This window comes from Diospyros lotus, chromosome 10, assembly GCF_014633365.1.
Source record: "Diospyros lotus cultivar Yz01 chromosome 10, ASM1463336v1, whole genome shotgun sequence".
Taxonomy (NCBI): Eukaryota; Viridiplantae; Streptophyta; class Magnoliopsida; order Ericales; family Ebenaceae; genus Diospyros; species Diospyros lotus.
In genome coordinates, this window is record NC_068347.1 from 19,535,195 (window position 1) to 19,562,859 (window position 27,665).

Sequence of the window (27,665 nt, forward strand, 5' to 3'; positions counted from 1 at the left end):
CCATCATCTATCAGCCCACGAATATAATGATTTCACAGTTGAATATGCTTTGTTTTTGCATGAAACACTAGATTCTTGGCAAGAAGAATAGCACTTTGACTGTCACAACTCTTCCAAAAACTCTTCAACTAAATCAAAGAGCAACACTTTTCTGAAGTAGAGACATCCAACTAACAGCAGTACAACCCAAGGTAAAGACACAGCCAGTTGTACTTTTTCAACTATCCAAATCACCACCCAAATCTGCATCAAAAAATCCTTGTAAAGTAACACTGTTCTTCTTGAAACAAAGTGTCATACCTAAAGTGTCTTTCAAATATCATAAAAGCCACTTTACAGCTTCTCAATGCTCCTTCCCTGAGTTTGACATATATTTGCTAACAATTCCCCCTGCATGTGCTATGTCAAGCCTGGTACACACCATAGCATACATTAAGCTTCCAGCTGACGATGCATATGGTACTCTAGACATGCATTCTCACTCCTCATCCGCCTTTGGTGACTGCTTCTTAGAGAGATTGAAGTGACGTCCCAAGGGAGTGCTTTTGATCTTTGCATCTTGAAGACTCAACACTTTCTCTATGTACTTTTCTTAAGACAACTTCAGTGTTCCTTCTGATATGTTTCATATGATCCTTATCCCAAGTATTTGCTTAGTTGGACCCAAGTGCTTCATCTCAAATTCCTTTGCCACTTATTGCTTCACCTTGTTAATCTCCTTCATGCTAAAACCTGCAACTAGCATATCATCAACATATAGCAATAAAATGATATAGTAGTCAAATTTCTTGATATAACAATAACGGTCAATCTTGCACCTCATGAAATCATTGCTACACGTGAAACCATCAAACTTCTTGTACAATTGCCTGGGAGCCTGTTTCAAGCCATACAAACTTTTCTTTAACTTGAACACAAGGTTTTCCTTACTAGGAACTTGAAAACCTTCTAGTTGTTCCATGTAGATGTCTTCCTCAAGGTCACCATGTAAGAATGCAGTCTTCAAATCTAGATGCAAATTTTCTGCAACCACAATACCCAACACTAATTTGATAATAGTCAACTTGACTCAAGAAAAAATCTAACTGTAGCCAATTCCCTTCTCTGCTGAAAACCATTTACTACTAACCTTGCCTTGTATCTTCTGCTGTCATCATGCTCTTCTTTGAACTTGTATACCCACTTGTTCTGCAATGCTTTCTTTCCTTCTGGCAATTTTGTTAGTGTCCATGTTTTAATCTTCTCAAGAGAATTCATCTTGTCCTTCATGGCTAAATCCCACTTAACTCAATCTTTCATCTACATTGCTTCATCAAAGTACTCCAATTCCTTGGCATCAATCAAAAGCAAATTGTATAATGAAGGAGAGTCTGTTGTGGAGGTCTAGACACTTTGCTAGATCTTCTTACTTGAGGTTCAAGAATAGATTCTCCCTAACCCTTCTAGCCACATCACTCTCCAAGATCTCTTCGAGCATAGCTTTTCACATTTTTCTATTTGTTTCCCTACACTATCAGGCTCCACTCCAAGCCTGTCATTATAAATCACATTTTCATTAAAAGTGACATTCGTGTGACTTATGATCTTCCTATTCTGATCATCCCAGAATTGATAACCAAAATAGTCAGAACCTTGACCAATAAAGAAACACTTTCTAGCCTTAGGTCGAACTTATCTCTGTCATCAAAACTTATGTACACATATGAAACACAACCAAAGGTTCTCATATGTGAAAAGTTAACCTCCTTTCTAGTCCATACCTCTTGTCCAACGAAATTCAAGGTCCTCGATTTATGGGTAAGTTGTTGTGTTGACTACATCTACCCAAAATGCTTTTGGCAATCCAGAATGTATTCACATGCTCCTTGCTCGCTCGTTCAAGGTTCTATTCATCTGCTCAGCGTCACCATTTTGTTCTAGTGTTCTAGGAACTGTCTCAATCACTTTGATCCCATTTTCTGAACAAAATAACTTGAACTCTTGGCTATTGTACTCCCCACCATTGTCCAACCTCAAACACTAGATCTTCAGACCAGTCTGATTCTCAACTTCAACTTTCCACCTTTTAAAAGTACCAAATACTTCAGATTTATTTTTCAGAAAATAAACCCATACCTTTTTCTGACGGAATCATCAATAAAGGTGACATAATAGCATGAGCCTCCAGGGGAATGCACAAGGGTTGGTCCTTATACATTTATATACACCAATTCCAGTTTTCCCATCTTTGATGTCCTTCCAACCTTTGAGAAACTAACTCTTTTATGCTTCCCATAGATCAAGTCTTCACTAAAACCAACATCAACAAACTTTTAAGTTTGGCAATTTCCCCTTTAATACTAACAGCTTGCTTCCCTTTTCACTCATGTGCCCAAGCCTTCAGTTCTATAGTGTCGAATCACCACAGTTAGTCATTACTATTGTGTCCTTACTTTCTGCAGTCATGTACAGAGTTCCCACCTAACTACCTCGTGCCATAACAATATTTCCCTTCGTCACATTCAATGATTTACTTCCAAATACTATTGTGTATCTATCATCGTCTATTTCAATCATTGAGATTAGATTCCTCTTGAGGCGTGGAACGTATCTAACATTCTGCAATCTCCATTGCATTCCGTAGGAAGTCTTTATGTGAACTTCACCTTTCCCCTCATTGTCCAAAGCTTCATTATATACAAGATAGTCTTTGCGTGGAGTAGAGTGAAACAACAAACATGAGTCTAGAATCCAAGATTCAATAGGCCTGTCCACGAAACAAATTAGGGAATCAACAATTTCTTCAAAGAGGTTATATTTGTTGACTCATCATCCTGGTGTTGATTCTTCTTTTTCTTCTTCAGTGCCCTACACTGACTCGTGAAGTGGTCCTTCTTATAGCAATTCCAACAAGTGATATCTTTGCGATTTTTAGACTAATCCTTTCCCCTTGATTTTGATTGCCACGGCCCTGATTCTGACCTCATTGATGGTCCCTTTCTTTGCTTTCAATACTCAAAGCAAAACCAGAAAGTTCACCAAACTCTCTTCAGCGAATATCCTCACTAAGAATCAAATTTCAAACATCATCTAGATTTAACTCAATACTCCCTGACAAACTGCTCACTGCAGTCACCGTTGCAGACTAACTTTCTAACAGAGATGACAATAGAATCAATGCTTTGACTTTATCATCAACTGTGATCTTCACCAAACTCAATTTAGTCGTAATTACATTGAACTTGATGTGATCTGTAACTAATGCACCTTCTCCCATCCTCAGATTGAATAATCGACACATCAAATAAACCTTGTTTGAGACAGATGGCTTCTCATACGTATTTAATAATGCCTTCATCAAATCTGCTATGGTCTTCTTGTTGACGATGTTCAACGATGTATTATGTGTGGCTTTTATTCTAATTAAATCAGTTTCCAGTTTCGCTATTCTCTTAGCTTTGGTTCTTAATTCTTCTACCCTAGGGTTTACCATTCTTTCATGGTATCAAAGCCACGATTTGTCTAATGGCTTCAAATCAAGCTAACAGCTCCTCCTCTGCTCCTTCTCCCCCTCAATCGACATCATTTATGTCGACTGCTTCTCAATCGGACTTTGCTGCAATCTCCAAAGCGTTTAGCTACATTCTGTTGAAATTGGACTCTAAGAACTATATCTTCTAGAAAGCACAAGTGCTTGCTACAATTCGTGCATTCGACTTAGTTTCGTTTCTAACCAAGTCCTCTTCTCCGTCTAAGTATGTCACGAATCCAAATGGTGATGAGTTGACGATTAATCCTGAATATATGGCCTAGCTTCGGTCTGATCAGTTACTCCTTGGCAGGCTTTTCTCTAGGATTACTGAAGAAGTCTTGGCACAGGTGATTCAATGTGAATCATCAACTGAGGTATGCCTCTATCTTGAAAATTTGTATGCTAGACAAACAATAGCTAAGTCTTTCCAATTGAAGCAGCAATTAAGATCGGTTAAGAAGGGTGATATGTCGATTAATGACTATGTACTGAAATTAAAGACAATTAGTCATTCTCTTGCGGCTATAGGAGAGCCTTTAAATGATAATGAATTGTTGCTTGCAATTCTAAATGGTTTAGATCAAGATTCTGATACTGTTGTCAGCTTGATTACTTACCAAATGGATGATATTGATTTGGAGAAGGTTCAGTACTTATTACTTATGCATGAACAGCGGTTAGATGATAAGAATGTACCATCACCTGTAAATCAGTTTGATTCGTTACATTCATTGATGTTAATATGGGATCACATTCATCTGGTGCATCAAATATTGATAATGCTAGTTATAACCAAGGAGGATTTTCATCACGAGGCGGTGGTTTTGGTTTTAGAGGAGGTCGGGGCAAAGGTAGAAACTCTAACAGGCGGATTTATTGCCAACTGTGTGGTAAACCAGGACATGTTGTTGATAAATGCTATTTCCGATTTGATAAGAATTTTACTCAAGCTAATCAAGGTTTTGGTCGACCTTCTAGTGTTGGTTTTAATACTAGAAACAACTTCGGTCCAAGTGGTGCTTATATGGCAACCTTTAGTGATTCTAGTTGGAGGCTACACTCAGGACATGGATTCAGTAACAGCTTTACCTTGTGACAGTGTTCCAAAACCTTTTGCTCCTCATGAACATAGTTCTACAAACTCTTCTTTATCCGATCCAGCCTGGTTTGTTGGCTCAAGTGCTACAAATCATATTACCTCAAACCTTCAAAATTTGTCTTTAAACACCTTACCATGGTGGTGATAGAGTTGCAATCGGCAATGGTAAGCAATTGCCTACAACTCATGTTGGTACTAGTATTTTGCATACTCAATTGCCTCCTAATTCCTTTCTTTCTATTCCTAACATTTTGCATGTTCCTAACATGCAAAAAAATTTGCTTAGTGTTTCTCAACTTACTAAAGATCATAATGTGGTAGCTGAATTTCACTCTAATGTGTATTTTGTTAAGGACAAATGTACCGAGAAGGTGCTACTTCAGGGACATCTTAAAGATGAGCTATATCGGCTTGTTTCAGCTTCTTGTTCAGCTGTGAACAGCACTCCAGCTTCATCTCTACCATCTTATCGTCCTGATTGAGCTTGTGTTTCTTTGGATACATGTAATAGCAATAAATCATGTAATAGACAAGTTTCATTCTAATCTTTGGGGTCCAGCACCTATGTTGTCTACAGAAGGTTTTTGATATTATATAGTTTTTGTGGACACCTACACTAGATACACTTGGTTATATCCCCTCAAGCTTAAATCTGATGCCTTGTCCGTTTTTGTTACTTTTCATAAGCTTGTTGAAGTTCAATTTCAAACTAAAATTCAAGCTTTCCAAACTGACAATGGGAGAGAATTTCGAGCTTTCTTACCCTATCTTCATGCTCATGGCATTCAGTCACGGTTTATTTGTCCTCATACTCATCAGCAAAATGGTATTGCTGAAAGAAAACATCGGCATATCACTGAAATGGGCTTAACTCTTTTATCTCATGCTAACATGCCTTTGAAGTTTTGGGTGGAAGCTTTTTCTACTGCTGCTCATTTGATTAACATGCTACCTTCGTCTTCAATTCAGTTTAATACACCTTTTGAAAGGTTCTATCACAAACCACCCAACTATCATTTTCTTCAACCATTTGGCTGTGCATGTTTTCCCTTTCTTCGTCCTTATAATAGGCATAAGCTTGATTTTCATTCTACCAAGTGTGTTTTTCTAGGATATAGCTCCACACAAGCTGGTTATAAATGTCTTCATCCATCTGGTCGAGTTTGTGTCTCGACATGTTCATTTTAATGTGCATGAATTTCCTTATTCTAATTGTAAAGCTTAGGAAGTAAATCTAGCTTTTAATATGTATAAAACCACTTAATTAAATTCATAGACTATACATCTATATATATATACAAATACAATGGGCCATGGGCTATGGGCTCTATCATAGGATTAACCCTAGACTATAACCATATAATTCAACACTCCCCCTCAAGCTGGAGCATATATATCATATGCACCAAGCTTGCTACAAATATACTCAATTCAAGACCTCTGAGAGACTTAGTGAAGACATCTGCTAACTGGTCATTAGAATTGACAAAATCTGTGGTAATACAGCTAGATAAAATCTTCCCTCGGATAAAGTGACAATCTATCTCGATATGTTTGGTCCTCTCATGAAAGACTGGATTGGAAGCAATATGTAATATAGCTTGATTGTCGCAAATTAATCTCATCTATGATATCTCCCCAAACTTGAGCTCCTGAAGCAATTGTTTTAACCAGATAAATTCACACGTTGCCAAGGCCATAGCACGATATTCTGCTTCGACACTCGACCTAGCAACAACCTCTTGCTTCTTAATTTTCCAAGATACTAGGTTACCTCCAACCAGAACACAATATCCTGAAGTAGACTGTCTATCAGATGAAGAACCTGCCCAATCAGCATCAGAATATCCGACTACTTGAGTATGACCTCTGTCCTCATACAATAGTCCTCTACCTGGAGCTCCCTTAATATACCTGAGAATCCGGACTACTGCATCCCAGTGGCTATCACAAGGAGGCTATAAAAACTAACTGACAACACTGACTGAGAAAGAAATATCTGGGCGAGTGATAGTGAGATAATTAAGTTTTCCGACTAGCCTGCAGTATCTTCCAGGATCAGCAAGAGGCTCCCCCTGTCCTAGTAAGAGCTTTACATTAGGGTCCATAGGAGAATCTATAGGTTTACAATCAAGCATCTCAGTTTCTTCCAGAATGTCTAACACATACTTCCGTTGACAGATAACAATACCAAAACTGGACTAAGCAACTTCTATGCCAAGAAAGTATTTAAGTAACCCCAAGTCCTTAGTCTGAAAATGATGAAAAAGATGTTTCTTCAACTGAATAATACCATCATGATCATCACCGGTAATAACAATATCATCCACATAGACAACCAAGTATATACACCTCCCTTGTGATGTGTATTTATAAAAAACTGAATGATCAAACTCATTATGAGTCATACCAAAGTTTTGAATGACAGCACTGAAACGACCAAACCAGGCTCGAGGAGACTACTTCAACCCATATAGTGAGCGACGGAGTTTACAAACCTGCCCAGACTCTCCCTGAGCAACAAACCCAAGAGGTTGCTCTACATAAATCTCCTCCTGAAGCTCACCATGTAAGAAGGCATTCTTAATGTCTAGTTGATACAACGGCCAGTGGCGCATAGCTGCTATAGAGAGAAACAAACGCACAGAGAACATCTTAACAACAGGGGAAAAAGTGTCACCATAGTCAAGGCCATAAACCTGAGTATACCCTTTGGCAACCAAACGAGCCTTGAGGCGATCAACTTGCCCATCAGGACCCACCTTGACAGTATAGATCCACCGACAAGAGATTTCCCTGGGGTAAAGGAACCAAATCCCAAGTACCATTAGAATGCAGAGCAGTCATCTCATCCACCATTGCCTATCGCCACCCCGGATCAGAAAGTGCCTCACTAACAGTCTTAGGTACTGAAATAGAGGATAAGGAAGACACAAAAGCACAAAAAGGAGACGACAGACAGTGATAGCTAAGAAAATTATAAATGGGGTGAAGATTGTGAGAAGAACGGGTACCTTTCCGAAAGGCAATAGGAAGTAGATCCTTAGAAGGCAAGATCGCGGCAGGGGGAGAGACTGGAGCAAGATGTGAGGCAGCAGGAGTCGCTAAAGTAGTAGGAGATACGGGAGAAGGCACAGAAACAACATCTCCACCGGGACGAGACCGAGGCTGATGACAACGATGATAAACCTGCAATGGGGTAGAAGAAGGAACAAGGAGAATAGGAGCAGGAGGACTCACGAGAAGAGGGATGGCCTCAGAAATGGGTTGACACTCGAATGAGGCAAAGAGTAGAAAGGAGACGACTCGAATAAGGTAACATCCGCCGAAAGAAAATAGCAACGGGTGTCAGGAGAATAACACCGATAACCCTTCTGAAGGCAAGAGTAACCAAGAAAAATGCACCTGATGGACCGAGCAGACAATTTATCTTGACTAGGAGACAGGTTATGGACAAAACAGGTGCAACCAAAGACACGGGGAGGAAGAATATATAATGGTTGATCAGGAAACAAGAGAGAGTAAGGAATCTGGTGCTGAAGAACCGATGAGGGCATCCTGTTAATGAGATAGCAAGCAGCAAGGACAGCTTCAGCCCAAAAGCGAAAGGAGACATGATGATGTAGAATAAGAGTGCGAGCAGTTTCAATCAAATGTCTGTTTTTACGCTCAGCAACCCCATTTTGCTATGGTGTATATGCACAAGACGACTGATGCAAGATCCCCTGAGAAGACATAAAGGTAGCAAAGGGAATACAAAAATACAGGAGGGCATTGTCACTGCACAATACTTGGACAGAGGTATGAAATTGCGTTTTGATTTCAACACAAAATGATTCAAAAATTGAGAATAACTTAGAACGATTTTTCATTAAATATAACCATGTGCAACGACAATAATTGTCGATAAACGTTACAAAATATTGAAAGCCCAAAACAGACACGACACGACACGACTAGGACCCCAAACATCGGAATGAGCTAAAGCAAATGGGGACACAGCCCGATTATTGACACATTTTGGAAAAAAAAGTGCGAGACTGTTTTCCAAGTTGACAAGACTCACAATGAAAAGACGACAAACTAGATAAACTGGGGATCATCTGCTGAAACTTAGCCAAACTAGGATGTCCCAAACGATTGTGGAGAAGAGCAGGAGACTCAGTCACCGAGCAAGCAATAGGCGATGCAAGAAGGTTGAGATGTTAGACCCTGCGACTCACATCCGACGCTAATTATTTGTCCCGTACCACGATCATGGATAGTAACAGAATGATCATCAAAAGTGATAAAACAATTTAAGGCACGCGTAAGTTTACTAACAGAGACAAGATTAAAGGGACAATGAGGAAGATAAAGAACAGAATCTGAAGGCAAAGAAGGTAAGGGTTTGGCAATGCCAATAGCTTTAGCAACCGCTTTGGACTCATTGGCTAATGTTACAGAAGGTAAAGAAATAGAATTAGTAAAATGAGAGAACAAATGGGAATTACCAGAGATATGGTTAAAAGCACCTGAGTCCAGGACCCATGGTCCCAAAGAGGATGACTGAGCGAGACAGGCAGTGGAATCACCAGAGTGGGCAACAGAAGCAACTACGGATGAGGTTTGCCGGGACGTCTTGTACTTGAGATACTCATCATAGTCAGCCCTAGTGAGAAGGACAGATTGCGGTGGATGACCATCAAATGACTCAGATCGAGAACCATTAGCATGAGCATGAGTAACATTAACACGAGAGGGCGGCCATGCAACTTATAACACTGTTCCTTACTATACCCCCACTTGTGACAATAGTTACACTTGGGCGTTTGCCCCAATTACCACGATCTCCTCCCTATTCGCTACTACTCTGAACCTGTGAAACCATGACTGAATGATCACCTGCAGAAGAGGGAGACACCGTAGGACAAGATGAAACCCGAAGAAGACGAGAATACACTTCATCCATAGTAGGTACAGTAGGACTAGCAAGAATCTGATCACGAATAGGAGCAAGCTCAGGACCAATGGCAGCAAGAGTACACACCATGAAGAACTTATCCCGCTGAGCTAGATCCTCTGCAGCACTCTTATCAGCATGTAACAAGGAGTTAAATTTAGCTTTAATAGAGGTCATCCGACCAAGAAAATCAGGAAGAGTCAAACCCTATTGTCGTAAACTGAGCAAATTAGACACCACTGAATATAGGCGTTGAATGTCATTAGTGTATAACGCCTTGGCCTGAGCCCACAATTCATAACACGTGGTATAGTTAGTATAGATCGGATGAAGAGAGAGATCAATTAACTGCCACAGGAGACTGCATAACATAGCATCAGCTCTCTGCTACTCAGGTTTGTTTGTGGTCACATTCTCGGCCTTAGTAGTTAGATGATCCTGTAAGCCTTGATCCATACACTGTAGTTCAACCGCCTTGGACCAAGAGATATAATTGGAACTACCCATCAACTTTTCAATAGCAATGGCTGGAGAGGGAGACAAAATACCAGAAAATGAGCCAGATTTACTAGTACCAGCCATGTTGGATAAAAAGGAGCCCTACAAGATCAATAAATCTGAAAAAAAAAGGGTTAAATAAGCCAAAAAATAAAAGCTGGATGATCCAACACAGAGAACAGGCGCGCTGGAGCGACGGCAGATGGCAAATGCCGGTGACCGCCGACCACGGATGGCGACGAAACCACCGAGGCTGGGATGGACTGAAGGAGGCGATTCCAATAGTGAAGACAGCGTTGCGATCGGAGCACTGGTGAGAGAGATCAGAGCAAAAATGTCTCTATGAACAGTGTGAGAGAGGCGGCGCGTGGCAGCGGCGGCAACGGCGACGATCCTCTGGGGGTCAACAGATCGGAGGCCGGCGAACACAACGACAATGGTGGTGTGCGTGATCAGTGGCCAGACGGTGAAGACCCACAGCTGACCAGTTAGCGCGCGCGCGGTGGAAACGCAGTGGGCGGCAACGGCAGTGGCACGGTAGGCTACGGCGGTCGGTTGCAACGCGACCGACGATGTTCGTCGGTGATGTGGGCGGCGGCGGCAGCTAGGGTTTGTATGGTGGCTATTAGGGTTTGTATTTTGGCTCTGATACCATGTGAAGCTTAGAAAGTAAACCTAGCTTTTAATATGTATAAAACCACTTAATTAAATTCATAGACTATACATCTATATATATATATACAAATACAATGGGCCATGGGCTCTATCATAGGATTAACCCCAGCCTATAACCATATAACTCAATACTAATATTTTTCCTTCAACGAATGCTTCAGTTCATGTGCCTTCTGGCATGGCACAAAATAATCTGTCTTCAGATTTCTTGTTGCCCATTTCTTCTTCATCTTCTCATTGTAGGTGTGCTCGAGTAGTTCAATCCTCTCCTGCATCAGTGCTTCAAGCTGCCACATTCTCTAGTCCGTCCTTCAAGCTAGTTGTTTCAAATTTCTCCTTACCAGCTTCTCAACCTAGAATTCCAAAGTATAAGCTTCCTCCTTCTCCTTCAATTCATCCCATGGTTACCTGCCTTAAAGCCAAACATCCTTCCTTTTCTACCTCTCCTCATGCCCTAGTAAGCTCACTTGAACCCAGTTATGTCAGTGAGGCTCTATTAGACTCACGATGGGTTCAAGCTATGGAAGAGGAGTACACTGCTCTTCACCGAAATCATACATGGGACTTGGTTCTTTATTCAAAGGATATGAACCTAATTGGTTGTAAATGGTTTTCAGGGTTAAGTTTAAACCTGATGGATCCATTCAAAAGTATAAAGCTCGATTGGTTGCTAAAGGATTTTTACAAAATCCAAGTGTGGACTATGCAGAGACTTTTAGCCCAATTGTGAAAGCACCCACAATTTGAGTGTTGTTTTCTCTAACTGTTACTTTTGGCTGGGAAATACAGAAAGTAGATGTTAATAACGCCTTTTTGAATGGTGATTTGGCTGAGGATGTGTTTATGGCGTAGCCAGAAGGGTTTGTAAGTACTGTTGCTCATACTCATCTCTGCAAATTAAGGAAGTCTCTCTATGGCTTAAAGCAGGCTCCTAGGGCATGGTACAACAAGTTAAAGACAGCTTTGCTTGGTTGGGGTTTTGTTCGATCTGTCTCAGATGCCTCTCTGTTTATTAAAAGGACCGATGCTTATGTGCTTTTTGTATTAGTTTACGTTGATGATATTCTTCTTACAGGATCTAATCCTGTTGCTTTACAAGCTTGTATTCATGACTTGGATAAGCAGTTTGCTCTTAAAACCCTAGGAGCTGTTAATTACTTTCTTGGTTTTGAGGCTCATAGGAACAGCAGTGAGCTATATCTTACACAATCTAAGTATGCTCTTGATTTGCTGAAAAAGGCTGGTTAAGCAGATTGTAAACCGTGTGAGACTCCAATGCCCGCTGGTGTGACATTAACTGATGAAGGAGAAGTGTTTGCTCGACCAGTTGTCTATAGAACCCTCATAGGCTCACTACAATATTTGACCTATACAAGGCCGGATATTGTTTTTGTTGTTAATAAGCTGAGTCAGTTTTCAGTTTGCCCTAAATCTCAGCATTGGATTGCTTGTAAAAGATTGCTGCAATATATTAAGGGTACAGTCGATATGGGTCTCTCATCTCCTGGTGATTTGTCTTTGGTTGTTTTTACTGATGCAGATCATGCTGCTTGTAAAGTTACTAGAAGGAGTACCAGCGGTTTTTGTGTATATCTGGGTAGTAATCTCATTGTTTGGGGTTCTAAAAAGCAATCAGTGGTTGCTCGCTCCGTGGGAGAAGCTGAATATCGGGTTGTGGCTTTGGGAGTAACAGAATTGCTATGGCTCAAGTCTTTGTTTGGAGAATTGGGCTATCCAGTTGGTACAATTCCTATTGTTTGGTGCGATAACTTGGCTGCGAAAAGTATGGCAGAAAATCCAATTTTTCATTCTCGAACAAAACATGTAGGTGTTGATGTTCATTTCATTCAAGAGAAGGTTGAAAATGGAGAAGTAGAAATTCGGTATGTTCCTACATCAGCTCAAGTGGCTAATATTCTCACCAAGAGTCTGCCTAGAGATAGATTCAAGCTGCTGTGCAGTAAGCTTGGGTTAATTCGTACTCCTATATGTACTAATGGTGTTACAGCAGTCAAGAAGTTACCGGAGCTTGATTTGAAAGGGAGTGTTGAAGATAACGAGGCATTGAGATAATGCCTTCCTTGATTTGAAGGGGAGTGTTGAAAATAACGACGCATTGAGATAATGCCTTCCTTGATTTGAAGGGGAGTGTTGAAAATAACGACGCATTGAAATCATGTCTTTATGTTATGTGCTCGTGCGCTGGTTTATAATTTCCGTGTACTTAGTGTGTTGTTTGTTATTTTCCATGTGTTGTTAGTTTCAGTTGTCATAAGGCGGTTGTGCCTTCTTTAGTTAGTTATGTGATGCCTATATAAAGGCAGCTCACGATGTATTATGTGTGGCTTTTATTCTAATTAAATCAGTTTCCAGTTTCGCTATTCTCTTAGCTTTGGTTCTTAATTCTTCTACCCTAGGGTTTACCATTCTTTCAAACACTACATTCCATTCCAACATCAACCAAATCACACCAAGTGCTTGGCAATCTAACAGAGTTCACTCCTCTAGCTTCTTCCCCAACAAGGGTTGGTGCAACTTCTTCTAGTACAGCTAATCTTCGATCTACATCTTCTAGAACCCGAAATGTCTGCCATTGAATTTGTCAATCTTAACTTTCCCTTCTTCTAACGCCATTGCTCTGATTGTTCTTTCCTAATGAGGCTTTGATACTAGTTGTTAGGGAAAGCATCAAGCAATAAAGAAAACTTGGAACAAAATTGCATGCACAAAAGACAATTTATGTGGTTAGGTAAAGAATGCGTACTTCCATAGCCGCACTAGGGTTTCTTTCACTATTTTGAGAAGGTTACAATTACAAGCGGGACCCCGTGCTAGCTCAAAGTTGGTGTCATAAATCAAATCAGGCTATACATCTATAACATAAGGGGAGGGTTTAAGAAAGAGAGCATGGTTAGGGTTTAAAAGGGAAGGGAATCTACTACTAGAAATAAAGAGCGCAGAGGGCTATGGATCTCAAGCCTACTTTAGAGTCAGAGAAGAGGGGGAAATAGGAGATGCAAAAATGATCAAGGGCCAGAACAATGGGTGAATCATTACAAAGGGATGGGAAAGAAAAAAAGGGGAGAGACCAAGGGAGGTTGGGACAAAGGCAACAGCTAACAACAACAGACTGATCAGAACACCAACAACAATGAAGAGCCAATTTGAAGTCAATGGTGGCAAAGAAACCCCTCCCATGAAACCCTAGAGAAACTTTCCCAATTGGATTTTAAAGAGATGGAAGACATTAATCCCCTTATGAGACAAAAAGAACAATGCAAAATAATAAAACAAGGAATACAAAAGAATCATCAAAAATAGCTAAATTTGGGCGAAAATGTTTTCATTACTGCTTCTCTTCATATTTTTCATTTCTTGTACCCTTTCTACTTTTTCAATGAACTTTTTTACTTTCCTAGGTTATAGTGAATTTTTTAAATTCAAATATATTATCAAGGATTCTCTAATCAAATGAATATATCTTCGTATGTTGGAAGTATACAACTTTCATTTTGCTTCTATGAATGAAATTTATTTGTAAATATGGTATACTATCAGATATAAGGAAAATATGGCCTGTGGGCATCCATTTGACAATCAAACATAAGAGTTGTGTGACTCTCACAGCAAATACTTACGGTTGGCAAATCTATGAATGAAAAGGCTAGGGTCTACAGGTTTTTGAACAATGGGGTGCTCCTCAAGGCTTAGCAATTTGCATAGTTGTAAGAATGTGCCACCTAGAACATATCTGCAACACAATTAGGATAAAATTTAGAAAATGTTCATTAGAATGAAGATTGGAGAGGAAAGGTAAATTATAAATGTGTAACCAAAGAGAATGATAACTTAGACAAACAATGACAAGTTAATCACTAATTAAAAGTTTCTTACACATTTATTTTCAAGAAGTCTGAGAAATCAATAAGAAGAAACGGCTTTTTATTTTCCCTGCACAAAATGATCCAAATTTAATATATCACAATTTTTTTTAAGAGTAAGCAGTAAGCAGATAGTAGAAGCACTCGAAAGATTCAAGTGATAGAAAAATGCTAAATTGACCAACAAGATATTAATCCATACAAATTAGCAAAATCAAACATAATCGCTTGGCATTAATAACATTTTTCACATTAACAAGAATTTATTGCGTTAAAAGATTTCAAGAATTCACATTGACTACAGTAATTTAGCAAGGTAAGCCCTTGCGTGCCACACCCAGAAATTCACTTAAGTAAAGAACAAAATGTTTGACATGCCTAATGAACTTCTTATAGTAGGCTGAGACTTCCCCACATTTATGATGGAGTTAGCACCTACTGCATATGGTCCCTAACAAATGAAACTGACCAAAGAAGTCATTCGCAAAGCAAGTGATTTATTGAAATGTTTAAGTTACAGATTTGACAAAAATGGGATTTAGCCATGCCAAAATCTGCATAAGCCTATACTTGCAACATAAACAACTCAACGAAGAATATTCCTTTCAAACTTATCTACGGACACCACACAATCCATGTTGTCAACTCTTTACTGATCCTGTCCTGGCTAATACAGTTCTAGTGTCAACAAAGAATAATCCTTTCAGAATTATCTACGGACACCACAATCCATGTTGTCAACTCTTTACTGATCCCTGTCCTAGCTAACACAGTTCTATTGTCAAAAACATTTTTCCAAATGCAATTGCTTGAGAGTTAGCAAAGTAACAAAGCCAAATATGAAGAAGCAGGCAAATCAACACAGAGGTGATCATAATCTAATTCTCCAATATTTACTGATCACAATCTTTTCATGTTTCAACAGATATTAGCCCTGCCACACCTTGGTGATCTTAGTCAGCAGGTCAACCACATATCAAGCCCTCATCCCACTGTTTAGCAGGTATATTGATAAAATATTACGTGACAAGCAACAGATGTGGAAGGGATTTAAATACTTTGGCAATTCCATGCTGGAAAAAACAAATCTATTCAATAGGATTAATGCTAACCTTCAAGCTGTATGGTTGTCAATTCATTATTGAATTTCATTAAGCTTAGAATACTCTCATATGAAATTCATTTATATTTTATTATCATCATCAAAAAGCTTTATCTTGCACAATGCCACACTGAATAAAGTTTTCTCAAGCAAATATGATATAATTTCATCGCTCGTGTTTTTCAACCAAAGCTTTACTCACAGCTAGCTTCATTTCCGTCTCTGTGACCCTTATCCATTTACTGTCTATTGGCCCACTTAAATCAGTTTTTATGTTTTTCAAATCCCAAACTAGCATTAAGCCAAATTCATCCATCTTCGCAATCCGGTTGATTTTTGATAGGCCCATTTTGTTCATATGGTCATTTTTCATGCAAACCTAATTATCTCAGTTGTCTAGTAATCCTTCAATGCCAACTCTATTTACTTATCAGTAAGATCTTTGTCCTTTGGTAAGAAGAATTGACTTGAAATCAATTGTTTTTTACTTCATTAATTTGCATGGCAACTTGTCCTAGAATGGACATTATGACTATGAAATAATACAAGCTTTGTTGTTCAAGGATTACCAGGCCTAGTGCTTAGTATTCATTTGGGGCCATGTGGTAGTCAGGATTCTCATTTCAGGTCATGACAAAAGTTCACTTCCAAACATGTGCAAAATATGAGCGTAATAGAGAAAGATTTAAGATAGATATGTGACCATACAAGAAAAGATAAAATTAGAAATTAGATTCTAAATAAGGTGAGAGTAGCTCCTATTAAAAATAAGATGATTGAGACATGATTAAGACAATTTTATCATGTGAGAAGAAGACAAATAGAGGCTCATATAAAGAGAGTAGATGGAAAGGAACAACATTTAACAAAATAAAGTATTAAGAAAACATGGTAGGAGATTTTTTATGTACGATAAGGTTGTAGATAAAAATTATTGGGAATCTAGAATTCATGTATAAATCCCACCTAGTGGAACTAAAGCTTGATATATTGTTAAGTTTTTTCTTCTTCCTATTTATTTTGGCTAGATAACATGAAATATGTTGTTATTTTATTACACTAGGATATTTAATTTCCTTAAATGGTATAGTAACTTACCACCTATCTTACTTTAAATAATCTCTAAAAACCATAAATATTTAAAATAAAATTAAAAAAATCTCAAGAGGCACTGAGCACAACTTTCTAAACTGTTTCCCCTGTTTTTGATTCATTGTTGTACACTTATTATCATAAATACTAATTGTTACTAGGTTGTCATTTTCTTGTCATTTCAAGTTTTATCTTCTATACTAATTAATTCCCTTTTAACACTGGCTACAACTCAGGTTAATTCTTCTTTGCCTTCACATGAAACCACCCTTTAAACTGCTTTTGTCTTGAAGAAGGTCCACTGCCTTTACACAACTTAGATGTTCATTGTTACAAATTTCAGTGAATGCAAGTTCTGTTTTATATCGATTTCTTTTATTTTTTTCAATATAAACTTTATACACTAGCCTAAAATTTTTTTTTCTCCATTATCAAATAAGATCCCTTACCGACAAGCAATGTAAAGGCAAGCAGCCTCAACTAGCTCCCTCCTGCGCCCCCTAGTGAAATTTCGTTCAAGGGCAATCTTCAAAATGTATAGTGAATTCAGAGATCAGACACTTGATAGAAATTGCATATATGTTAATGACAGAGCTACTAGGATGGGAAGCATCATACTGTATAGAAGGCTACAGCTGGACGAAGAACAATATCAGCATCATCCATTTCCAAGCCTCTTGCCAAGTTGTTCATATCATCATAAGCTACAATAAAATGAGTTTCACAGTGAAAAAAGTATGTAAATGTCAAACTGTACCTTTTAGACGTAAGAGAGAATTTCTATTGAAAGGCCATAAGACCATCTTTATTGTATGGTGTCGAATATTTGGCAATTAGGTACTAACATGTGCAAAATATGAGTGACAATAGGACTATCTTTTTTCTAGTATTGTTACTACCATAACAAATGACTTCTGAATCTGTTTCATAAGTGGAAGTGGGTGAAAGAGATACAACATTCAAATATAAATTTTTTGCAAGATCCCAAAGTTATTTGTTTGAATATTCTTAAAGTTGTATTTTAGATGTCTTACAGATCATGTGATTTATCTTTTTCATGTTAAATATGTTAATTATTCTTTTTGGTCAATTTACCACCTTGCTTCACTCAGGGAAGTGCTTTTCTAAGTGCATATTGCCTCAGGAAATATATTGTAGTAGCAACTTAAGGGTGTCTTTTGCCTCTGATTACCTTGCATGAAACACATAACCATTAAATGGCAGCGTGAGTTTACAGTCAAGAATCTTGAAGTTTAAGGTAGTGTTTGTTAACTAAAATATAAGATGGAAAAGATCAGATATGGAAAGCATTCCAAATGTTTGTCATTTCCAACGTGTTTATTAAACTTATCTAGTGACCCTTGAAAAAGAAGTCGCGTGACTTCTTTTCTTAATTTTTCCAGATAAGATATGCTTATCCTCCCCCCCCCCCCCCCCCAAAAAAAAAAAAAAAATAAGCATATCTTAATCCTTACAGATAAAAAAAAAAAATAACGCTTGCCTCTAATGCATTCCAAAAACTTTAACAAACAGTTTGATAAAAATTTTGGAATGTTTCCCAATCTTATCTTGACCATTCCATATCTTGGTCCGAAAAACATTCCGACCTTATTTTGATACTCCCTTATCTTGCTCATTTTAACAAACGCTATCTAAGAAAATTGGTATATCTAACTCAATCAAGTGGGGTTTGACTTCTCAAAGCTGTCAAAATTTTGGACTAAGATTATGCCAAATATTTCTTCTTGCTTCTCTACATATCTACACTAGTCAACAATGAAACACCAATATTCGAATGGATTTGTATATGTGAGAGCCATACAAACATGAAATTCATAGCTACCATAACAGTATGTGCCAAACGTATGGCAATGTCATCACTTGATTGCAATTGTCTATTTGAAAGTTAAAAGTTAGCAATGTTAATTCTCTTTCTTTTCATGAATATGTTAGGTGTTAAAAATAGGTCTAAAGATTGAACAAATGCATCAAGCAATGATATTATTTGTGTTGTGACTACTGATTTTTCATAGGTGATTCATCAAATTACCTTTAAACATTTTCAAATTTGTGGTGTAATTGTATATGAATGATGCAACACTAGTGAAAATCTAATGGTGATTAAAGTTATGGATTTAATGCAACCTAATGTTATTTCTTAATATTTATGGTATTTTGTGGATACTACATTTATACATATAGAAGATATAAATATATAGAATATGTAGGAAATGGGGACAAAGGATCCATACTTTATGGGATCCCACAAATTGAGGGATCATGTATCCATATTTTTTGGGTTTGCTTTTCTATCATTTAGTTTGATGAGAGGAGTGTGGGTTAATTTGTACATAAGATGTTGTACGTTAATTAGATGTGCGTGTGTGAAGATATCATTGTTGATTCGATTGTACGAATATATGGTATCAAAGCCACCCGCAGCTGTCGTCGATCTTCCACCGTTCTAGCAGACAAATCCGCCACTATTGTCAAGCGCCAAGAGCAAAGAAGACAAAGGGTCTCCTATACGTCGTTTCCAGAAGCTGGGTGCATCTCCAGCTTCCGTCGCCCGTAGCCCACCGTCCTCGTGAACGTCCATTCTACTCATTTTTTCCGTCGATCCTCAGCGGTCATCTCCTCACCAAGCACCGCGATCTTCCATCATGGTTACAGGCCTTCCGCAGCTGACGCTCACCACCATCGCTTGGTCTCCTTCTGCAACCGATGCTCACCAGCGTCGCTTGGTCTCCTGCCACAACCGTGCTTGCCGTCATTCTGTTGGGGCTTCAAGGCGAGATCTGCCAAACACGCCACCACCACCATCAACATCACCGGCCTCAAATCGACCCCCCCTCCAGAGCCCAACCGTCATTAAGCCTCCATGTGCCATGCATCAGATATGTGCACTGAGATTGTTTTTGCTCAACACCATTGGATTCGTCTCACTCAGCCCATACAGATCACGGTGATTTTGTCGCTATCTGCTGTCAGCCATCGCCATCCAACTTCGTCGATTCTCCGGGGAACTTTTGTCGCTGCTCCCTACTCTTTCTATCCCAGTCCTCTACTTCATTCTTTCATGGTAGCCTATCAGACCTCAGCCTCAAATCTGATTGGCATAGTCTCAAATCTGGTGTGCAGCATCCCTCTCATTTCATACCAACAGCCACCATTACCAATAAAATGGCCAACTCCAGTACATCCATAACAAAATTGACCAATATCTCAACTGTCACCAACCCACAATTTTAAAGAATGGTATCAATTAGTATTGCTTGTGATCAACAAAAGAGGAAAAAATGGGATATTTGACAAGAGCAACGGCAGCACCTCCATCAAATTCTGTCACCTATAGTGTATGGGAAGCAAAAAACTCAATTGTGATGGCATGGTTGATAAACTCGATGGAGCAAAGGAATGGGCGTATGTTCCTGTTCTACCAAACAAAAAAAGAAGTGTGGGATGCAGTACAAAGGCTTGAGGATATATCACAAAGTTTTGAGGTTCGCTCTAAGATTTGAAACACTTGACAAAGTACATAATCTGTCACTGAGTATTTCAATACACTCTCAAAACTGTGGCAACAAATCAATTTATTTCACAATATTGAATGGAAGTGTATTGATGATGGAGTCCTATACAATAAGACGGTAGAAAAAGATCGAATATTTGATTTCTTACAAAGGCTGAATCAAGAATTTGATGACGTTTGAGGATGTATACTTGGCATAAAGCCTTTACCCAACCTGAAAAAGGTGTTTTCTAAAGTTCAGCGAGAAGAAATAAGGAGTAAAGTGATGTCCTCTCCAGTATGGAGCTCATCCACCAAAACAGCAGTCTAGGGATCTGCTTTAGCAGCAAAATGAAATGAAGGATACAATCTAAAAGGAACTCTTGGAAAGGACAAGCAGATGTGATGTGAGCATTATAAGAAGCCCAACCATACCAAAGACATGTGTTGGAATATTCATAGCAAGTCCCCAGATTGGAAGCCATGAAGCCAGAAGAAAAAGAATGCTTTTGTGGTTGAGATAACAACTGGTGTAGCCTCCCAACCATTCACAGCAGAGCAGATGGAAATACTTCGAAAACTGATGATTTCCTCATCTGTGATAGATGCCTCAAGAACTGTCCCATCAATTTTTACTAGCCCTACAGCGCTTACATCACACAAAGGTATTGTTTCCTTATTGTTATATAAAGACTCGCATGATACTTGGATAGTAGACACAGGTGCTTCTAACCATATGACAAACTCCAATACAGCATTCAGTAACTATCAACCATGTAAGGAAAATGTTGGTATTACTGTAGTAGATGGGTCTATGTGCATAGCAACAGGGAGAGGAGATATGGAACTTAATGGGTTGAAATTGAATTCAGTTCTTCATGTTCCAAATCTACAATGCAATCTACTTTTAGTGAGTAAATTAATCAAGAATTTGAACTGTTCAGTAACGTTTTTCCCTTCTTGTTGTAAATTTCAGGATTTGTCATCGAAGAGGGCGATTGGGAATGCCAATGAGCAAAATGGTCTCTATTACTTGTCAGGTGTTGGTTCTCCTTCAAGACCAAAGTTACCTACTATTTTTTTCCTTATTCTCTAATCACAATGTTTTGTTGTGGCATCATAGATTAAGTCACCCCAGTTTCTCTTATCTAAGGCGTTTGTACCCTTATATGTTCGTTAATAAAGATCCTTCATCATTCCAGTGTGATCATTGTACTCTTGCTAAACAAAGACGTGCATTTTATCCGCCTCACACATACAAACCTTTAAAGGCTCTTTTGTCGATCTCTTTCCTCCTATTCCTGATTTCCTTTTTCTGGACTTCAGTTAGGGTTTCGAGTGTTAGAGAGATTACTTGAGCTTGTTTCTGTTAGAATACTTGAGATTGTTTTTTGTTATGTATTTACTTAGTGTATGTTGTTAGTGTGTTGTTATATGCGATGATGTGGTTTTGTTATAGTGGTTAGGCACGGTTGTATATAAGCTCGATAAGCTTTCATTGTATGTTATTTTGGAAAACATTTTATTCATTTCTAAGAAGTAAAATTCTGATATCGCTCTCTTCTTCTCTCTTATGCCCTAGATTTTTGTTACCCTAACCTACTTTACATGGTATCAAAGCCTGCGACTTGCATCAATGGCCTCGAATCTTGATCAGAATTCTTCTTCTTCACTTCCAATACCTTCTTCCACCTCACTATCCTCAGCCTCGCAATCTGATTTCTCAGCTGTTGCGAACGCATTTAGCTTTATACCAATCAAGTTAGACTCAAGTAACTACATCTTTTGTAAAGCACAAATTCTTGCTACAATTCGAGCCTTCGACCTGTTGCCTTTTCTGAACAAGTCACCTCCTCCTAAATGTGTCGGATTCGACCGGTGATGGTGAAACTCCAATGGTTAACGTGGAGTATATGAATTGGATGCAATCGGACCAATTGCTACTTGGTTGGTTGTTTTCTACCATTGACAGGGAGGTGCTTGAGCAAATGATTCAATGCGAATCATCTGTCGAGATATGGCCTGCCCTTGAGAGCTTGTATTCTTGTCAAACCATAGAAAAATCTTTTCAATTAAAGCAGCAACTGAGGTCTATTAAAAATGATTCAATGTCTATCAATGATTACATTCTGAAAATTAAGACAATTGGTCATTCTTTAGTTGCTATTGGTGAATCTTTGAGTGAAAAGGATCTATTACTTGCAATTCTAAATTGATTAGATCATGAATATAAAACTGTCATAAGCTTGATCACCTATCAAATGGACGAGATAGATTTAGAAAAGGTGTAGTACCTATTGTTGATGCATGAGCAACGATTGACTGTTAGAGGATGTATTTGTTGTTTGCTTATTGTAAAGTTTATTTGTTGCTATGTTTCTATTATAGCTATGTCTGTTATTTGAATTAGCGCCATGCTTAGGCGCATTAGCTAGGCTCCTTGCTGGATATAAATTCAGCTTAGTTCACAATGTCAGTGTGGTTATTGTTTTTGATTCGTTGGTGAATATTGAGAATCTCTTTCTTTTCTCTCTTTGTTTCTGCCCTTAGTTTTCTTTCAAACTCTCGAATACTGCTTCATGGTATCAGAGCATCTGATGTAAGTCATGGATCCTTCGCCTGTTCAAAGTGCTTCCTCCTCTTCACCACCTTGTTCATCGTCTACCTTTTCTCTTTCTTTGCAATCTGATTTTGGTGCAATTGTGAAATCTTTTCAATTCATTCCTATCAAATTGGATTCCAAAAACTATATTTTCTGGAAAGCGCAGGTTTTAACCACAAATCGCGCCTTCAATCTGTTTTCGTTCTTGAATAAGGTTTCGCCACCGCCTAAGTATGTTGCTGATCCTAGTGGTAAGGAAGCTGGAGGAACGATATTGAATCCAGAGTATATGACATGGTTGCGATCGGATCAGCTCCTTCTTGGCTGGTTATTCTCTAAGATAGATAAAGAAGTACTGGCACAGGTAATACACTGCGAGTCATAAGCTGAGGTATGGTTTACACTTGAGAATTTGTATTCAAGGCAAACTATTGCTAGATTGTTTCAACTTAAGCAACAACTACGACTAGTTAAGAAAGATGCCTTGTCGATTAACGACTATATTCTCAAGATTAAGACAATTGGACATTCGTTAGCTGCTATAGGTGAACCTTTGGATGACAAAGAATTGCGTCTTGCAATTCTTAATGGTTTAGACCATGACTACGAAACTGTAGTTGGCTTGGTGACATACCAGATGAATGATATAGATCTGGACAAGGTCCAGTAATTGCTGTTAATGCATGAATAGAGGTTAGCCTCTAAAAACTTACCACAGTCGACGGTTAGTTTTGACTTAGTCACACCTTCTATGCAAGTTAATTTGACTGATTATAATCAAAAAGGAGGAGCTAATAATTTTTAGAATATGAGAGGAGGTCACAATCAAAGAGGAGGTGATTTTGGTACACAAGGAGGACGCGGCCGAGGATATCAGTCTGGCAAATGCTTTTATTGCCAATTGTGTGGCAAACCAGGGCATCTAGTTGATCGATGTTATCATCGTTTTGACAGGAATTTCCAGAGGTCCTCTAGAACTTTTTCAACTCAAAACAGTTTTGGTAATTCACTAGTGAATACACAGTTAGATTCTAGAGCTTATCTAGCCTCCCTAAGTGACTCTAATGAGATCTACATGAATGATGTTGGTTCAGTCCAGAGTGCTCACTATACTCATTTTCCTCAACAGCCTTTAGACCGTCAACCACCTGTTTCAGATCAATCGTGGTTTGTTGATTCCGGAGCAACAAATCACATCACTACTAATCTTCAAAATCTCTCGTTAGATAAAGTGTCAATTGGAAATGGTAAGAAACTATCAATCTCAAATGTTGGCCTTCGACAATTGTATTCTCATTCTAAGCTTATGTCTTGCATTACCTTACCTAATGTTTTACATGTTCCTAACATGCGAAAAAATTTAATCAGTGTCACTCAGTTAACTAAGAGTTAAGACCCTAAGGTTTTCTAGAGTTTGAATAGGAATTTAGAAGAAGAAGAAGAACAGAATGGGGAGGGAAACAGAACAGAAAGAAGGAGAACGAGAGAGAGAAAAGAGATAGGGAGAGATGAGAGAATAGACTAGAGAAAGAAGAGAGTTTGTATTCATTCCAAAAACTGCCTTCTGTTGCATTCTTCCCTTATTTATTCATAGGTAGGTTAGTTAGTTGTAACCTCCTCTCCCGCCTTCCATTATCCTTCTACTTATTACAAAAATATCCCTCAATCCTAACACTAAGGATCATGATCTTGTTGATGAATTTAATTCTCATACTTGTGTGATTAAGGACAAGAATACCGGACAAGTGCTACTCAGAGGGCAGCTTAAGGATGGGCTATATCAACTGAATTCAGCTTTTGCTTCTGCTGATTCCAGTCTTTCAGCTCATTCCTTTAGTCCTAGGTCTTTTGTACGCAATACTTCTCCTTCAACATGTAGTAGTTTTTCTTTTCAAAATTGTAAACAGACAGCTACTTCTAGTTCAGGACTGACTTCCACTGTAAATGTGAATGTTGCCCAAACTAATAATGCTTGCAAGCAGTGGCATGTAAAGCTTGGGCATCCTTCACTTAATGTACTATGATTGGTGTTGAATAAAATTCAAGTTCCATTTTCTTTGTCGTCTCTTTGTTTTTGTGATTCTTGCAAAATTGGTAAGCTTCATCAACTTCCTTTTTCTGATTGTGAAATCACAACAGTTAGAGCACTTGAACTGGTCTATTCTGACCTATAGGAGCCTTCTCCCACTTTATCAACAAAAGGATATCGTTACTACATAATCTTGGTTGATGCCTACACTCGCTATACTTGGCTATACCCTCTAAAGTTAAAATCCGACGCTTTGTCTGTTTTCATCACCTTTCACAAACTAACTGAACTTCAGTATAATGCTAAGGTTAAAGCCCTACAAACAGATAATGGGAGGGGGGAGTTTAAAGTCTTTCTACCTTATTTACGATCGCATAGCATTCAACCTCGTTTTACCTACCCTCATACGTCTCAGCAAAACAGTATTGCTAAAAGAAAACACCGTCGCATAGCTGAAATGGGACTAACATTGTTAAGTCATGCTGCTATCCCTCTTAAATTTTGGGTTGAGGCTTTCCAAACTGCAGTTTATCTTATAAACCTACTCCCTTCAACTCCTCTCCAGTTTCGAACACCATTTGAGATGCTATCTCTTAAAACACCCAATTCTTTGCACCTTCAGCCTTTTGACTATGCATGCTTTCCCTATCTTCGCCCTTATACCAAGCATTAGTTCAGTTTTCATTCAACCAAGTGTATCTTTATTGGGTATAGTCATGGGCATGCCGGCTATAAGTGTTTGGATTCTTCTAGACGTGTCTATGTTTCTAGACATGTTCTCTTTAATCCAGATGATTTTCCTTATCCTAGTTTGTTTCAGTCTGCGTCTTCTTTGTGTGTTGTTACTTCTACTGATCCTAATCGTCCATCTACTTTGTTCTTTCAGTCATTTCCCGTTTTTCCTTCCTTTGCAGTAGCACAACTTCCAGGTTCTACCTCCTTACCTTCTCCTTCACCATCTATAGCTTCATTTCCTGCTGCTTCTTCTTCTCCGTCTTTAGTATCTATCACTCAACCTTCTTCTCCTGTATCCTCATCATCTTTATCCTCTCCTTCTTTGGAGCCTCCTTTGTCATCTCCAGCAACCTCTTGTGTTCCTAGACTTTCTATCCATCCCTCTCGTGTTCCTAAACCTTCTATTCATCCTATGCTCACCAGGTCCAAGGCTAAACTTCTTACCACATCATCTCCTCATGCCTTAGTGAGCTCTTTGGAACCTACTACTGTTCGTGAGGCCTTCTTAGATTTACAATCGGTCAAGGCTATGGAAGAAGAGTATTTTTCCTTACAACGTAATAACACTTGGGATTTAGTTCCTTTCTCTAAAGACATGAATGTTATTGGTTGTAAGTGGGTTTTTTGGATAAAATACAAGGCAAATGGTACCGTGCTTCGTTACAAAGCATGTTTGGTTGCCAAGGGGTTTCATCAGAATCCAGGTATTGACTTTGCCGACACTTTTAGCCCTGTTGTTAAAGCCCCAACAATTAGAGTGTTGTTTTTCTTGGCTGTTACTTTTGGCTAAGACATTCAACAAGTTAATGTCAACAATGCCTTCTTAAATGGTAATTTGAGTAACGATGTCTTTATGTCTCAACCGAAAAGATTTGTGCATTCTCAGTTTCCTACTCATGTTTGCAAGTTGAAGAAATCTCTTTATGGGCTAAAACAGGCACCTAGGGCCTGGTATACAAAGATGAGATTTGCTCTATAGTCTTGGGGCTTCATTAGGGCAGTTTCAGATGCCTCCTTGTTTATTAAGAGGACTACTAAGTTTGTACTGTTTGTTTTGATCTATGCTGATGACATACTGATAATTGGTTCGGATACCTCAGCCCTTAGAGCTTGTATTCAGGATTTGGATACCTATTTTGCTCTCAAAACCCTGGGCTTTGTCAGCAATTTTCTTGGTTTTGAGGCTCACCGTAACACAGATGGTCTTTATCTCACTCAAACTCAGTATACAATTGATCTGTTAAAGAAAGCAGCCATGTTGGATTATAAGCCTTGTGAGAATCCAGTTAACACAGCAGGCTATTTGACTGATGAGGGTGATTCTTTCTTTAATCCTTCCCTTTATCATACTATAATTGGATCCTTCCAATATCTCACCTATACTAGACTAGATATTGCTTTCATTGTTAATAGGCTTAGTTAGTTCCTTTCTGCTCCTAAGCAGCAACATTGGATTGCTCGCAAGCGTCAACTTCGATATCTTAAAGGTTCTCTTGGTTTGGGATTGTTCTTCTCTCCTTCCTCGGTTGATCTCTCTCTCACGGTGTATACAGATGCCGATCACGCCAGCTGTAGGGTCACTCGCCGATCTACCAATGGGCTTGTGTGTTTCTTGGCAGTAATTTGATTATATGGAGTTCTCATAAGCAGTCGGTTACAGCTAGGTCAGTGGGAGAGGCCAAGTACAGAGCAATTGCTCAAGGTGTGACTGAGATTATGTGGTTAAAATCCTTGTTTTCAAAGCTTGGCTATCCATGTGCTCATGTTCCTGTTCTCTGGAGTGATAACCTAGCAGCTAAAAGCATTGCTGAGAACCCTGTTTTTCATGCTCGCACTAAGCATTTGGAGGTTGACCTTCACTTTGTGCGGGAGAAAGTTGAGAATGGAGAGGTTGAAATTCGTTATGTCTACTAACTATCAGGTTGTAGATGTTTTTACTAAAAGCCTAGCTAGAAGTCGTTTTCAACTTTTATGTGATAAGTTGCGTC

The 27,665-nt window shown here is 38.7% G+C and overlaps 1 protein-coding gene across 9 annotated transcripts in view; it reads right to left on the minus strand.

Moving 5' to 3' along the window:
* Positions 1 to 27,665, minus strand: part of LOC127811380 (transcription factor IIIB 60 kDa subunit-like) — a 99,636-nt gene that overhangs the window by 27,626 nt on the left and 44,345 nt on the right. For all 9 annotated transcript variants that reach the window (XM_052351183.1, XM_052351177.1, XM_052351179.1 and 6 more), the window contains 4 exons: positions 17,419 to 17,504; positions 17,250 to 17,326; positions 14,620 to 14,676; positions 14,364 to 14,476 (listed from right to left, as the gene is read on the minus strand). In XM_052351183.1, coding sequence (XP_052207143.1) covers positions 14,364 to 14,476; positions 14,620 to 14,676; positions 17,250 to 17,326; positions 17,419 to 17,504 — 333 coding nt within the window. The remainder of the gene's footprint in view (positions 1 to 14,363; positions 14,477 to 14,619; positions 14,677 to 17,249; positions 17,327 to 17,418; positions 17,505 to 27,665) is intronic.